Source organism: Crocodylus siamensis, chromosome 4 (genome assembly GCF_052110815.1).
Source record: "Crocodylus siamensis isolate JL-2025a chromosome 4, ASM5211081v1, whole genome shotgun sequence".
Classification (NCBI taxonomy): domain Eukaryota; kingdom Metazoa; phylum Chordata; order Crocodylia; family Crocodylidae; genus Crocodylus; species Crocodylus siamensis.
In genome coordinates, this window is record NC_143398.1 from 5,547,738 (window position 1) to 5,564,319 (window position 16,582).

General features: G+C 46.0%; 1 protein-coding gene across 1 annotated transcript in view; it reads right to left on the minus strand.

Annotated features, from left to right (window-relative positions):
- The window catches only part of EXOC4 (exocyst complex component 4), a 577,394-nt gene that overhangs the window by 301,423 nt on the left and 259,389 nt on the right, over nucleotides 1-16,582 (minus strand). The window contains exon 10 of the mRNA XM_090041546.1: nucleotides 2,580-2,676. Within this exon, the coding sequence (XP_089897672.1) occupies nucleotides 2,580-2,676 (97 nt within the window). The remainder of the gene's footprint in view (nucleotides 1-2,579; nucleotides 2,677-16,582) is intronic.

Here is a 16,582-nt window from a genome sequence, read left to right on the forward strand (position 1 = left end):
CGCTGCGATTTCTTCCAAAGGATAATGATATTTCATCAAAACCTCATCAAATCTGCTCTTTTTGTCAAGGATGACGTTCTAGGGCCAGTGGTCAAATTACTAACCTGGCAAAGCGGCTTGCTGGTAGTAAGAAAAGCTTACATGTGACTTGTATTTTTTCCCCAAATGCCTTAAAGCTTTTTTCTTTTCGTTATTACTGGGAGGTGGGGTTATGCAAAAGTCAATCCTGCCATCTTCCCAAAAAACCTGTACTTTGGAAACCAATGCCTTTCCACCCCAGGCACCTTTGATCTAGGTTTTGACGAGGCAGCTCTCACGCACACATCGGGGTTCAGAACAGCCATTTAGACCCAAAACAGCCGGGTCTCCTGCAAACCTATTTGTTCTCCTGATGGATATGGGTAGCAGCATTACACTAAACAAATCTTATTATTAAAACCTCTTCCCCTCCTGGCACAGGCCTCCCTGTGCAGTGCACTGGGGTAAGAAAAGGCTAATGCATGCCACAAAGCCATTCTTCCTTTCCTACCATTACTGATGTCCTTCTCCAGAAAAGTAAGCTAAGGTGCTGCACATGCCGTCTTTTCCACTGGGTGACGGGCATATTGTACTCCGAGATCTTTCAATCATAAATCTTGCTGTAACGGCTTTTGTGACACAAATTATTTCCGCTGCCTACCCATCATGCTGGTAATGAAACCGGAGCGTATCATGAAAATTGTTATTCAAAACGTGTCATCTTTTTGACCAGGTGGGGTGGCGGTAGGAGGGTCAGCTGGGAGTGAAAGGAAGAGGGGAGAAAAAGGGAAAATAAGATTCTCATTTCATCTCAACAGCTCGTAGAGTGTCAGCAATAAAATAATATCTGATTGCTGGTGACAAGCCAACAGAGTCACTAAAGATGAAGAGTTAGGACTGTATACCAAAGTGAAGTGCTCGCTCTGAACAGTACATTACTTACACTAAAGTGGCTGATGCCTTTATGAAATATGCTTTAGTAAGCTAAGGCTTCGTTCTGTGGTAGTTATTAATTATCACTAATTCATTAAAGGGGGACTCCAAATGCATAGCAAACCTTCTTGTCAAAAGAAAGGGAAGAAAAAAACAAAAACAAAAACAGCATTGAAGTTTGCAATCAATATTTCTTCCAATTTAACTGAGCCGGGGGGAGAATAAATTGTTTTAACGAAAATAACCTAATCTATTTATTGCTACAGGCTCACAGTAAAACTCTCACATAAATGATTTGGATACATACAGCCTCTTCCATTCACCTCCCTCCAGCCGCCTAACAAATCTTAATTAGTAAATCTAGCTGTCACATGTACTGCAAGGATGTATAAAAAAGAGAATGTATTACGCATGTAGAAGGTGTATTATCTCCAGTTAATAACTGGGGATCCTTGGGTACAGAAATGTTTGGCGACCTGCCGAAGAACATTCAGCAAGGCAGTGGCAAAGGCAGTGCTAAAACGCTGGCATCCCATCTCGGCCCCCTGCCCGAATCCCCCAGCTGCGCTGCGTCTCCGGAGCACAAACGCAAATTGAAAGTAAGTGTTTATGATCTGTAGCCCTGTATTTGCTTCAGGGCAAGGAACATGCTTTCCGCTGCATCTCTGACCCAGAGAAACGATGAATGACTACAGCTCTCACCGACTTCAAAAGCAATCAGGGCGTTCCCCTCAACTCGTGATCAGATCCCAAATTGGTGGCAGAAATGTACATGGACATAAGTGATTTTTAAAAGTAAGTTATGGGGGGGAGGAAGGAAATGCTCTTGTTCTGGGTCTGTTTCGCTAGCAACTGGGGAGAAAAGCAGGCAACGCCATAGAAGTGGGAATCCTGCAAGGAAACGAGACGTGAGCAAGGAGCTGGTGGGCAGAAAAAACAGACCTGATGTTCCTCTCCGCTGAGGATGAAAAGAAAATTAATCAGCAAGTCGCAGGGTGGAAAGAACGAGATTAAATCCGAACAGTGCTGTAACAACCCTCCCATTACCAACCACCACAGCTCACGTATTTTGAAGTTCGAAGGGCCCTCAATGAGTTTTCAGCTGAGACTTTCTAATGTGTTTTAGAAAACTGGTGCTGCACTTCCGACCCCAGACTTAATTTGCAGTCCATAAATTGGACCTGTTTATCAAGGAATTAACTTACCTTGCAGCACATAAAATATTCCTTTGGCTTTTATTAAGCATAATGGACAGCAAATCATAAGCAATTTGCGACAACTACTCCTAAACTTTTCCCAGCTCTGATCAATAATGAATTACGTTGTTTGATGTGAAAGGGGTTGAACAAGCCAGGAAGCCCAGCAGGAATGCTAGCAAGTTTTAAGAGGTAAAGTGCATATCTACAACAATGGTACCTGGGCTCTTGCTATTTATTTTTCTTTTACATATGAAGAAAACCTTTATAGCGGGAACATAAATACACGAATATATCATTATTGCGGTTAGATTTGTCTCCGAAACCACGACCCCCATTTGAAACAACACACAAGCCCTCTTGGTTAAAGTAAGTGGTTTCTACTTGCTCCTATTATTTTCTTTTATCTACAGATGTACAGAGCAATCTTACCTGAGTAATGGATGGAAGATGACTGTAATGTTTCTGGCCCCTGGTTTGCAGACAAACTTTGATCCACCACCTTCAATTAAATTATCGTCAGGTCCTCCTAGAAAACGATCATTTAAAAGAAAAACAAGTAAGTTTTCAAGCTGGTTCCACACATGCCTCGTATAAAAATTCACTATTGCCCAAAGCAAATATTGTATATAAACTCACTAGTGCCCAAAGCAAATATTTAGGCATTACGCCCCCAGTCTTCACATACATCATGTATAGTGATGGATCAGTGCTCTGAATACCACACTCTACTTCCCTTATTTTATTTGAATAGGCAAGATTTTGAGTGTACCATACATATCTCACTCCCTGCAACAAACAACTTAGAGATGCTTCTCTCCTTGTTATTCAAAACGGTATTGGTCAAGAGATGGTTCTCGAGGAGGGGTGCTCAGATCCAGCCCCCAGTGCCGCGTGGGCTCTCCACAGGCCACAGCCCTGCTTGCTACAGCAGGCACGCAGGGCATTGCCGCCCCTCGTCCTGGAGCGTGGAGTTAGGCAGAGGCAGCATGGCATCCCAGTCATGGCATGCAGGGCTGGGCAGAGATGGCACAGGGCCTGATACAGGAGCACAAGGGCAACGCCAGGCCCAATTCCAGCGCACAGGGTCTCATCCAGTGCACGAACCAGCCCCACACTGTTCATTTGGCCCATGGGACCAAAACAATGAGCACCACTGATCTAGAGGACTGAGGGTATCTGAGCCCCAATTTCTAATCTAATTGTTGCAGCTGAACTCAATGATTTGCCCAAGGTCACAAGACATCCATTCTGTGCTGCAGTTCATTCAGGTATCGACCTGGACCCAATTATCCATGTTGTGAGAGACGCTATGGTATTATTAGGATTCACCACTCCTTAAAATCCCACTTTCAACTACAGATGAGGGACTAAGACGCAGAACTAAAGTGACTTCCCCACCCAGACTGCATCAGTCCTCCGTATGTGAGGACAGAGAACTGAACCCTTCTGACCCTACAAACCATGAAACTACGAAACCCTGGGCTTCCAGTTCATGTCCTATGACAATACCATCCTCTCTCAATGGCCTGAGCACTTCTATTGCTTGAGCTAAAGACCCTTATTCCTGCCAAAAGAGACACTACCTGCCTTGAAGAGATTTCATAGATTTCATAGACATCAGGGCTGGAAGGGACCTCGGGAGATCATCAAGTCCAGCCCCCTGTCCAAAGGGCAGGAAGGCAGCTGGGGTCATAGGATCCCAGCAAGATAAGCATCCAATTTGCTCTTGAAGGTGTTCAATGTAGATGCTTGAACCACCTCCGCTGGCAGACTGTTCCAGACCTCGGGGGCTCGGACAGTAAAGAAATTCTTCCTTATGTCCAGCCTGAAACGGTCTCACAGGAGTTTGTGACCGTTCAACCTCGTCATCCTTTGGGGCGCTCCGGTGAACAAACGTTCCCCCAGATCCTGGTGGTCACCCCTGAGAAACTTATAGGTGGCCATCAGATCACCCCTGAGCCTGCGCTTTTCCAGGCTAAAGAGTCCCATGGCTCTCAGCCTGTCATCGTAAGATCTGTTTTCCTGACCTCTGATCATGCGCGTGGCTCTCCTCTGGACTCTCTCAAGCTTCTCCACATCCTTTTTGAATTGTGGAGCCCAAAACTGGACGCAGTACTCCAGCTGTGGCCTCACGAAGGCCGAGTACAAGGGGAGAATGACGTCCCAGGATTTGCTCGAGAAGCATCTATGGATGCAAGCCAGCGTTTTGGTCGCTTTACTAGCCGCAGCATCACATTGCAGGCTCATGTTCATCTTGTGGTCAATGATGACCCCCAAGTCTCTTTCTTCTGTAGCACTAGCCAGCGTAGCACTGCCGAGCCTATAAGGGTGCTGCAGGTTTTTCCTCCCAAGGTGGAGAACCTTGCATTTTTCGGTGTTAAACACCATGAGGTTCTCGTCTGCCCATTTGCTGAGCTTGTCCAGGTCAGCCTGGATCACCCGCCTATGGCGTGGATGCTTTGCCCCAAAGTTTGGTGTCATCAGTGAACTTGGCCAGTCCACTCCTGACTCCAATGTCCACATCATTAATGAAGATGTTGAACAGGATAGGTCCCAGCACAGAGCCTTGAGGGACCCCACTGGTCACAGGGCACCATGATGAGTGACTGCCATCAATCACAAACCTCTGGGTCCGACCACGGAGCCAATTGCCCAGCCAGCAGATCGTGGTGGAGCCAAGGCCACAACCGGCCAGTTTGGCCAAGAGGTGATCATGGGATACCAGATCAAAGGCTTTTTTGAAGTCAAGATATATGACATCAATCTCTTCCCCCTTGTCCAGGTGATACGTCACCTGGTCGTAGAAGGAAATGAGATTGGTCAAACAAGACCTACCCGCAACAAACCCATGCTGGCTGTCCCTTAGGATGTTAGCCTGGGCCAGTCCCTCAAGGATGGCCTCCTTAATAAACTTTTCTAAGATCTTCCCCAGGATAGAAGTCAGGCTAATGGGCCTGTAGTTAGCCGGATCCACTCTCCTCCCTTTCTTAAAGATCGGCACCACATTGGCCTTCTTCCAGTCTTCGGGCACTGCACCAGAGCGCCAGGAGCTCTCGAAGACCCGTGCCAGGGGCTGGACTATGATGCTCGCCAGCTCCTTGAGTGCCCTGGGGTGCAGATTGTCAGGGCCGGCTGACTTGAAGGTCTCCAGCTTCTCAAGGTGTTCCTTCACGAGGTCAGCATTGATGGAGGGTAGGGGATCCCCATCACCCGGATCTCCCTGTCCCGTAGCAGGCATGGGCGTCCCATGGGACTGATGAAAGACTGACGCAAAGTACCTATTTAATAGGTTGGCTTTTTCCTGGGCGTCAGTTGTCAGTTGCCCCATCTGGTTTAGCAGGGGTCCAACGTTGCCCTTGCTTTTCCTCCGGCTCCCCACATATCTGAAAAAGGACTTTTTGTTGTCCTTGATGCTTGAAGCTAGTTGGAGTTCAGTCGCAGCCTTGGCTTTCCTGGTTTGCTCCCTGCAGGACCGGACCAGTGTAGAATAATCCTCCTTGGAAGTGAATCCCGTCCTCCATCCTTTGTAGGCTTTCCTTTTTAGCCGCAGGAGGTCCGCTAGGTCCCTGGAGAGCCAGGAGGGCTGCTGTGCCTTCTTGCTGCCTTTCCTCCGTCTTGGAATAGATTTAGCTTGTGCACTGAGGATCGCTTCCTTGAGAAGCAACCACTCTTCTTGAACTCCCATCTCCCTGGGGTCATGGTCCCTGAGGGCCTGACCGACTAGCCTCTTGAGCTTGTCAAAGTCGGCTTTTCTGAAGTCAAGGACTTCTGTGTTGCTGACTGACTTGCCAGCTTTACGGCGGATGGTGAAGGTGATCAGCTCGTGGTCGCTGTCACCCAGCTTCCCATCCAACACTAGGTCGCCGATTAGGTCGTCCCCCATAGCCAGTACCAGGTTGAGCAACGCTTTGCCTCTCGTTGGCCCATAGACTTCTTGAGTCAGGTAGAGGTCATCCACACACGAGAGAAAGCTTTGCGACTGCTCGGATTTTGCTAAGTGATCTTCCCAGGAGATGTCCGGGTAATTGAAGTCACCCATGACAACCAAGGTCCTGGAGCAAGCGGCTTCAGTCAGTTCCTGGGCGAACTCCTGGTCAAGCTCGGGACTTTGAGTGGGAGGTCTTTAGTAGACTCCCACCGTTGTGTCCCCTGTGCCGAATTCCCCACGAATTTTTACCCAGAGGGTCTCTAGCTGTCCATGCTGGTCGCCAACATCAGCTTGCAGGGACATGTAGCTTCCCTTCACATAGAGAGCTACACCCCCGCCCCTTTTGTCCACACGATCCCTCCTGTACAGGGTAGAGCCCTCTATCCCCATGGTCCAGTCATGGGTGGAGTCCCACCAGGTCTCCATTATCCCAATGACGTCATAGTTCTTTGCACTGAGCAGGAGGACGAGCTCGTCCTGCTTGTTGCCCAGGCTCCTGGCATTAGTGTACAGGCAGGCAAGTGTGCCCTTAGGGGCTCTTGCCTTGCCTACAGATTGTGCCAGGGCTGGGGAGGGGTGGGCTCCCTTAAGTGCCCTCGTCTGCTGGCTTTGCAAGGGTTGCTCAGCGGGCCAGCAGTGGCAGTAGTCCCCCCATCCCCCAGCGGGCTTAGTTTAAAGCCCGGTGGAGCAGGTCAGCCAGCCTGGCTGAGGAGAGCCTCCTCCCCAGGGGGGAGAGGTGGAGGCCATCTCTTCCCAGCAGCTTGCTGCCTCTCTGGCCAAAGAGCGGGCTGTAGTCGTGGAAGCCAAAGCCTTCCCAATGACACCAGCGCCGCAGTCTTTGGTTCACTGCGTGGATCCTCCTCTCCCTCCTCAGCCCATAGCCCGAGACTGGGAGGAGCGACGAAAACACCACCTGGGCTCCCAGACCCCTAAGCCCCGCTCCCAAATCCCTGTAGCACCTCATGACCTGGCTGGGGGTGCTCCGAGCCGTGTCATTGGTGCCCACGTGAATAAGGAGCATGGGGTAGTGGTCTGTGGGCCGGAGGAGCTCTGGGATCCTCTCCGCAATGTCCCAGATGCGGGCCCCCGGGAAGCAGCAGACTTCCCGGGCTAAGGGGTCAGGGTGGCAGATTGATGTTTGGAAGCCTGGCCACATAATGCTTAGAAAGTGATTTAAGTGTCCAGGATGAAAAGCCCCATAAAAGCACAAAACGTTATCACATGTAAGGCCCTCCATAGCTTTGAAAAGTAAATATGATGCCATTATTGGGTTCCTTGGATAGCTTTCGTTTTTATAGTGTGCATCGCATGATGATTTAACTTTGTCTTTTTTTTTTTTTTATGATGTTTTGTTTAGCACCATTGATTTTTAGATCTCTGAAAGACAGTCAGACAATTTCCCCACATTGACTCCTGTAACTTCACTGCAGAAATCTAAGCTGTCTAAGCTGCAATTACGAGCAAAACAGCATTTCTCAGCTCCAGCAAAAATAAGCACATCAGATTTGGCACATTCACTTGCAGTAGCTCATTAGAAAGCTATGTCTAGTAGGAGTTACTGAAAGCACAGCACACGCACTAAGTGCAATTCACGGTACTCGAAACTAGACTACAAGTCTTACAAATAGGAAAGAAATATCCATCTTGTGTCCTTACATCCGTATATATGTTTGCGCCACCATCAACTGCCTTTGATCACAGATACAGGTAAAATAAACTGGCGTTTCCCCACTCCCGTTCCACTGGCTCTGGGTATTGTATTCCTAGATGATAACAAGACCTCAACTCCTGTTAACCCTAATTAAACAGCTAGGGAAGAGCAGTCTTTGACCACAAGTAACAAAATCCTGCATGTGGACTTCCTCCTAATGGGCAAATACACCTACCTGCTTGGTCCTGCTCCCTTGCCACTCAGCATTGTATACTTCTTGATTAGTTTTGGCCATCTTAAATGCAACCCTACTCCCCTTGTGGCCAGTTTTACATAGGCTTTCACGATCCTGGGATTCATCTCACCCTAAGAGATCCAAGTGTTAAGAGGGCTCATTTTTACTTTGTTAAAGATGCTTTGTAGTTTTTGGAGGAGCGGGGAGCATGAATTAGACTGTTCTCAGTGGGGGCAGATGACCGAACAAGGAGCAATGGGCTCAAAATGCAGCAAGGGAAGTTGAGGTTGGATATTAGGAAAACTCTCTCAATAGCAGGGTGGTGAAACACTGGAACAGGTTACTTAAAGAAGTAGTGGCATCTCCATCCTTGAGGTTTCTAAGACCCGGCTAGACAAAGCCTTAGCTGGGATGATGTAGTTGAAGGTGGTCCTGCTTTGAGCAGGGGGTTGGACTAGATGTGCCCTCCTGAGGCCCCTTCCAACCCTAACCTCCTATGATATCTGTGAATTCTCCATTAATTATAAATGACAGGTACAAAACCTAATCCCATTTTTTTAATAGTCACTTTTCTGTCTACATTGCTGAAATCAAACAAGTGACACCAGAGAACTAAGTTACAAGACCCTGGTATGCAACTGCCATGAGATGCTAAGATGTGGGAAGAAAGTCTAAACCACTGAATTTAAAAAAATAAAATAAAAAAAATCCTCCTTTCAAAGAGATGTTTATATGGCCCAAACTGCTGGCTGGTATCCACTGTGGCCTCCTGAAAGCAATCGCAGCGCCGAGACCAAGAACCAGTCAGGTACTGATGACAATCGCCCGCATTGCTCTGGATAACAACTTGCAGCAGTGATATAGATTCAAAGAGCTGTCATGATTCCCCTGAGAGTGGCAAAGAGAAATGAACTGCCCAAGATCCCACAGTGAATCAAAAGTAGCTTGAAGGCTTTTCCAGGCCTGATCCTGCAATACCAAACCGCACGTGGCCAGACTCGGTTAGAGAATATCTTTATGCCATACTGTAGGCATCGCTGATAAGATACTTCCATGTGTAGAGGCAGGGGTATAACCTTATCAACCAGTGATTCTCAGCCAGGCTCCCACAACACCCTGTGGTGCCTTGAAGGGTGATGTGGGGTCCCATACAATGTTAGCTGTTTGGTGTGCAAACATGATTCACAAGAGAAACCCAGAGGTTTCAAATGGGAATCCAAAGCATTAAAAACCTTCTGAGCTATTGTGGTCTGAGATCTTTGCAACAGCAGAATTGCTCTATTATGTTTCTGTAGTTTGCACTTGATTTTTGACTAAGAATTGACATTTTCCAAAGGGTGCCTTGAATCTGTCAAGGGTGCCTTGACTATAAAAAGACCGAACTCCCCCCCAGTATGAACTGTAAGTATTTAGATCCACCTAAGCTATTTTGACATGGTAATTTATTTCCCCCATATGTGTAAAAACAGAAGAGTCAGGGCACATTAAGATGTCTGAAATTTTCTGGCTAACAAAATGTGCACTGAGTACACAGAAATAGCTAAGGGTGCAGTGTATAAATATTTCCTGGCTGCCATTACAGAAGAGGATGATTCACAGAAACTGGGCTTCAAAAACCTAAAAGTTCAAGTTAACTTTTTAACTTGTAGAATTTAAATGCGGAGAAGAGAAAGGCAGCACCACTTCTTAGAAAAGAAAATTATTCATTTCTCCTATTAATGTCAGACGCTGCAATTTCCAGTGGGGTCTGTCACTAACTGACTTATTGAAGAACTCATTCAAGCATGAACTACTGAGGCATGAACTAGGAAATACAGGCTCAAATTAAGAAAAGGGTGTTATTCTTCTTACATCAAGTCACCCTGCACTAATCAATATTATTGACTGGGATGAACTTCATAGCAAGGAATAAAACAATCTGTCTCATCTACTTGGCCACATTATGCAAGCATTAGGAAAAGCAGTGCTGGGAACACCAGCACTCTGACAGAAGAACATGGGCTTTTTATTCTTCTCCACCATTCAAACTTCTGATTAATAATCATGAATGCTCTTTGTGTAGGTGGGCACTACAAAGGGGGAAAAAAAGCAATTTAATTTACATTAAAATATTTTATCTGGGAAAAATGCACCGAGATAGAAAGCTCATTTCAAGTGATGTCCTAGATGTGCAAATAAGGTGCAAAAGTGCAACAAACCTTCCCATTGCAAAGCCATCCCCAACTTCTTTTGCTTCTCTCCAAGCTGTCATCTTCCTCGGGTAGTTTGTTTTATTAACTTCAAGCCATCGGAGGCCAGATATCAGGAAGGCTGCATCAGTGCAAAGCCCAACTGTAGGCAAAGAAAGCTGGGATAATTTGCACCAAGGGAGCTACAAAAGGGGCACCCTCCAGGCAGGCCCTGCCTGCCTGCACAAGCAGCTTGCAAGGGGATAGCTATGCCCTGGTGGGCCAACGATGGCTGCAATCCACGCTGCAGACAAGGCTTTGGGGCAAAACATTTCCCCCCTCCCCACCTCTAGACCTCAGTTTTGTCATCTGTAGAGTGAGAAAATAGCATTAACCTTCCTGATCATGCACAGATGTGCACTGTTCTCATCACAGCGACAATTGGGATGGACTATCAGCAGTTTGGGAATCAACCACCCGTATTCAGTGCAATGCTATACTAGAAGGCATGCAGAAACCCAGGGCTTCGGCAATGTCTTAGTTAGAAACGCTGGTTTGTTTTCCCTGCATGTCTATTCAAAGCAGCTGATGACAAGAATTTCCCAGCAATGAGGAATGGCCTAAATGTTTTGCAGCTGTGGCATTAGGGACGCGGGTGGCAGCAGTTCCCTAGCACGAGCACCAATTTGCTGGTTTAATCTGTCTAGTAATAAATTAAAAAGGAAAAAATGTTTATGGGAAAAAAAACAACTTGAGGTGAAGTGAAATTTGTCATAAAGTTAATGATATCCTCGTGCTGCGCTCTCAGTGAAGTGTGCCCACCTGAATATCTGTGTGTGTGGGAGTCAAGAGACGGGTCCATTAGTAACGTTGTCGATTGTTTCTGTAATGGAGCCTGAAACGTCACGCACTATGAGCAAAAACACGAGATAGGAGCAGATTACCAGGCGAGCTAGCGTCTCTGGAGTCAGCATGGTAGAGGCGATATCTTTTAGTAGACCAACTACATAGTTGCAAAAAAACAGTCGTTATTTCCAAGCTTTCAGGTTCGTGTGCCCATCCTTAGGCAAAGGAGGATGCAAAGATGGTAAAGCTTCCCCCAGGTAGAAATGAACCTTCATATTGCACAGGAGAGCTGGAGGCCGGTGCAAGTTCTTTTGGGTGAAAAATCCCCCCTTCATTTTATGCAAATTAGGCTCACATAAATGTTGGGGCAGTCTATGTGCCTCAAAGGTGCTTGATGGCAAGCAGGATGTTGAATTTTGCTTCTTTCTTGTTTAGATGGATGATCAGCGATGGCAATGTTCTCCTGGGGCGCGGAAGTCCTGTTGTGGTGAGGCTGCTCTGCAAATCTGGCTCCGGACCGGAGTAGTAGAGCTTCTCTACTTCTCCCATTCTCCAAACCACTCTGTAAGAGGAATCTTCCCTTGGGCACCCCACGTCCATCTCGATCACCCCTCCTGCGTCCAGCTTGGGGCTCAAAAGGTTTGACTTGGTGACCACCAGAAAAGTCTTCCTAGGCCAAGAAACACCTCCCTTACAACACAAGATCTCTTCCTTTCCTGACCAGCAGATGAGAGGAAGGAAGAAGAGGAAAGGACAGGGACATTTCTAATGAGAACAAATGGAGGAGCCAAGAGCCACTAAATCATGCCACAAATTCTTGACAGCGAACAGAAATTTCAGATGAAGCATTCGAGAGTCTGCACATGAACACGGCAAACCAGCCATGACGTAGGGCTCTCTGCAACAGTGGGGTTTTTTCAGGAAGGGGTTTCAAGGCTTGGCAGGGTGGACCCCCACCCCCCAGAAGAGCACCTGCCCTAACGTACAACACATGGACACCAAATACCACACCGTATTATGCTAATGCCACTACTTAACATTTATATTGCACTCCACATTCAGCAGCATAAAAGGGCTTTGCCAATATATGAAGCTTTACAAGCTTCTCGCAAGCACTACTTTCACCTTGCATACAGGAACACTGAGAAATTAAATTGTTTGCCCCAAATCGCACAAAGTCTATGAGAGGTAGGAAAAAGAATATAAAACTGAATCTGTGACTTTAACTGGTGAAGGAAGACTGTACCGTAGTTTAAAAAGCTGCACCATTTCTCAACCCCACGCATTTGCAAAATAACTGTTGACCTAACGAGTAGGGATTGGTGTTTTCTTATGCCACGGAGGACATTTCCCCCATTCCAGATATTTACAGTCCTAAAAACCAGTCATTGATAGCCCTTGTCAGAATAAAACTACCTATTTCACTGAGTTTCCCTACTAGCCTGCTGACACTCCTCAATGTTGACCTGCCACACTACAGCTGTTTTAATGCTGGGTGTCTCCTGAGCACAGATTACCAACCATACAATAGACAAGAATGATCTGAACACACAAGAATTCAGGAGCAGATTTTGGCAGTGAAATGGTCTCCATCTGAATTCCCATCATCCAAGCAAAAATGTTGGTGTATCATCAAAATATCACCTCCTAACTAGCCGGCACTGCCGGTTCTCTTATTAGTACCAGTCAATTTGCCAATTCTTTCCAGGGTCTTCATTTTCAAATATTATCATGCCTACATAATGCCTTCATACCCCATCTCTCCTCCCGCCACACACAGAGGAAAGAAGAGAATGCATTTTGAAATCAGCTGAATCTGAACATCCAAAAACTGAACATCTGGGTCAGTCCTGAACTGGACTTGCTATTATTCAAATTAATAATTAACATCAAAACAGGAATTCTACAGAAACACCGGGAAATCAAATGGTTTGCCCCAAATCGTACAGAGTCTATGAGAGGTGGAAAAAGAATATAAAACTGAACCTGTGGCTTAACTGCTGAAGGAAAATGGATACTGAGGGCAGAGATGAGATTTTTAGCACTTTTAGGAACGTATGGCGGTTTTCTTTTCCTTAATCAGAATGGGAGGAGGGGAGCTCTTCACCTCTAATAAGAGCACTTTAAAAAGATGTGTTTATACAGTGCTTTACAACAGAACCTCAAAAACACTGCAACACATTACCTAATTCATTGCTCAAGTGCTGTAGCTGTCCTAAAACAACTCATCATCAACCAAGATTTGCTCCTTACTTTTAGTTATATAGGAGGCGGCTTTTGTTGTGCTCTGGGAAGGGGTCAAACTCTTCCCAAAGCGTCCAGCGAGTACTGATCAGGTCTCCAAAGTCAGTTGTGATGAGCCGAGACAGCAACGACCTTGACTGGTGGTTGGGGTATCCTGCTCCCCCACGGAGGTGCCAGAGAACCAGTCCTACATGTTCTCCTCAATTCTGTCGTCTTTGCCAGGAGAGGGCAGAGCTGCTTTTTGCCTTTGGCATCACAAACTTTCCAAGAAAACATGTTCTTCCACACATAATGAACAGTTTTTATACATCTCCCAGTGATCAAAGCGGCTTTCTCAATGAGCCACTTCATGTCAATCTATGCGAACATGAAGAGGAAAACGATGGGCTTTGAAGCCACAACAATCGACAGATCATGCAAATCAAACACACCTGTCCCCACCTTGAGCGCAAAAACCAATCCGACCTCTACAATGGAAAGGGAATCAGACTGCAACCGTCCTTCCTTGAAGTCCTCAACGCCCGGGGATCAGCCGATGCAAGTGCACGCTAAGGGGGATCAGCCAATACAGTTGCAACACCTGGGGATCAGCTGACGCAAGTGCATGCTAAGGCACGTGCAACCTCACACGGCAAAAATACAAATGTCCTTTGATATGAAAATTTCAATAGCTCAACATCAGCTGCTACATGTATACTGCTGGCAGCAAAGCAGATGCTTACAAAAGAGGCTTCAGTGGGAGGGAATAGTGACTGATGTGTGTTACTGTGTAGTGATGCATGCATTATTTGTTTTAACTGTAACCTTCTTAAGTTACTTTTTCGATTTACTTTTCCTGCACATTATGGTTCTTCTTCTATTTTTGCCCATTGCAACTCAACTACTTGGTCATGGCAAGCACTGAAGAGTAAGAAGATCCCTATAAGTCCTTCATCCTCTTGGAGACAGCGAGTGTGTGGTATGCAAGTAAATATGGTATAAATTCAACTGAACTACGCCAATACCCCTTTTGTATAACACCTTTAGGCACTTATGCCATTATTCACCGTGTCCACGTAGCTCTTGGCTCGTTCAAATGAACTGTTTGGCATTCAGCTATCCTGTGGTGCAATGTTCTGCCATGCAATTTTGTGCTCGATGATTTTTCTAATGGAGCACCATGGGATGCCTACTAGAAACTATAGGAACCCTGGGACTGAACGGTCAAACTAACAAACTCCTGGCTGGCTGCCAGCATTTAAAATGGAGAGGTGACGTCGACTGAGGATGATCCCAGAGCAGTGGTGGGGTAACAGAGATACGTAAAAGCAGACAATCCAGGTAAGAAGCAATGCAGCACAGACCAGCAGCTGAACGAATGCCAGAAGCAGACTTGTTAGGAATGTGCCCACACAATTCTTACCATGGAGAAGTGCCAGTTCACTGGACACTCAAGTCACTCTTGTTCTGAGGTGTGTTACTTACTGCAATCTCAGCTGATCAATCTGCTTTGCGTAAAAGATTGTGCGTGGACACCAGCCGCTTGAAGGCAAATGGATTCCAGTTAAATCCAGAGCAACAACTCTGTTGAGGAGGCCAAAAACGACGAGATTTAATGTTAAAGGGGGAAAAAGAGAAATATCCTGTAAATTGAAAGACTGTGGTAGATTTGCTTACCCCATATATCCTTTCACCTTTCTTTCTGGAATTTCTTTGAGAATTAATAAGGAAAACAATGCCAGATACAAGTCATCTGCAGTGTCATAACTGACAAGTCTACAATGCTTAGCTTTTTTATTCCTTAATTTATGGCTTCTTGCCTCTCCTCAAATACCGAATAAGTGGCTACTAACATGGTGCCAAAACAGCAATTCTCCATCTGTGTATTTGTTCAAGGAGTATTTCTAACATGGTTACAATGCACGGAAACCCCTACAAGCACAAAATGCTGTTCGATTCAATTGGCACCGTCCTTCTTTACAGAGCACAGCGTACGCACCGATGAGATCTCTGATGGCGGCTGAGTCCGACGCGCAGGTGACAACTCCACCCACAGGTACGGCACACCCATGTGCTAGCACCGCTCTGAATCCAAGCGGCTGATTCTTGCCTCCTTTGATGCCGGTCATTGCAAAACTGGATCCAGTCTGCCTCTCAGCGCTTTGCTCCACCTGCAAGCTGACTCCGCCAACCAGAGCGGCATGCTGCACTCCTTTCTGAACGATGCACAGAGATGCAAGGCCTGCTAAGTCGTCTCTGCAAGTATCCTGAAATCTGCACAGCGGTCTGCCTCTTTTTCTAGACCCTTTGTGAGCTTCAAAGTACAGCACTTTCTTAGGGATCCTGTGATCTGGCATTTGCTTGACATAACCAAGCCACCGGAGTTTTTTTTTGTACTAATCAACGTTCCCACAAAGGACATACCAACAAGATTTAACACTTCCACATCTGTCACCCTGTCTTGTCATCTTATTCAAAGAACGTTATGCAGGCATCTGACATGAAAGCTGTTTTTCAGTCTTTTGGTATGTTTGGCGTAGGTTGTCCACGTATCTGAGCCACACAATGTCTCATAAATACAAAATTTCACTTAGTTGAGTTTGTTACTGCTCCCGGCTATCTTGAGAAAAAACAAAATTCCTGGCCTCTTTGCCAGTCCTACTAGTGAGCTCAGCATCAAGATCTACATTGCTGGTACCAGTAGAGCCAAGGTAGAAAAAATTAGTCAACGATCTCCAGATAAGAACTATTATGGGTATTATCTGAAACTGATTTTGAAGAGCCTTGGTGCATGATAACAGTCTTTGTCAAGCTTATTGCTAGCCCAAAGATTTTGTATGAGTCAGAGAACTTGGTAACGAGATGCTGTAAGGCATCAACACCGTGAGCTGCAAGGGCTGCATCACCTGCAGACAACAGGTCACTTACAATGATGCAGAAAAGACCGTATCTCATATCTATAGTGGACCTTTCCAAGCAGAAGCCAAACTAGCTCTCAGGATAGATTTGCTCATCTAATGTTTGAAGTGTAGGTTAAAAAAAAAAAAAAAAACAGTTTAAGATTTTTCCCATGATGCTGAGAAGAGATATCTCTCTGTGGTTCATTTCTGTGTCCCTTGTTTTTATAGAGTTGGATGAAACACGCATCCTTAAAATCTTGAGGAACAGTATCTTCCTTCCAATGGAGTAGCAATAGTTCATGTGATCTTTGCAGCAAGTCTTTGCTTACACATGTGTAAATTCAGCAGGTGAAGCCAGATGCGGAAGCTTTGTTATTGGGAATCTTTTCGATGCATGTTCAAGTTCCTTTACTGTAGGTTTGGTATCCAGTCAAGTCATAACATCAAACCCAGGCAATTCATCTAGCACAGGTTGGTCTGC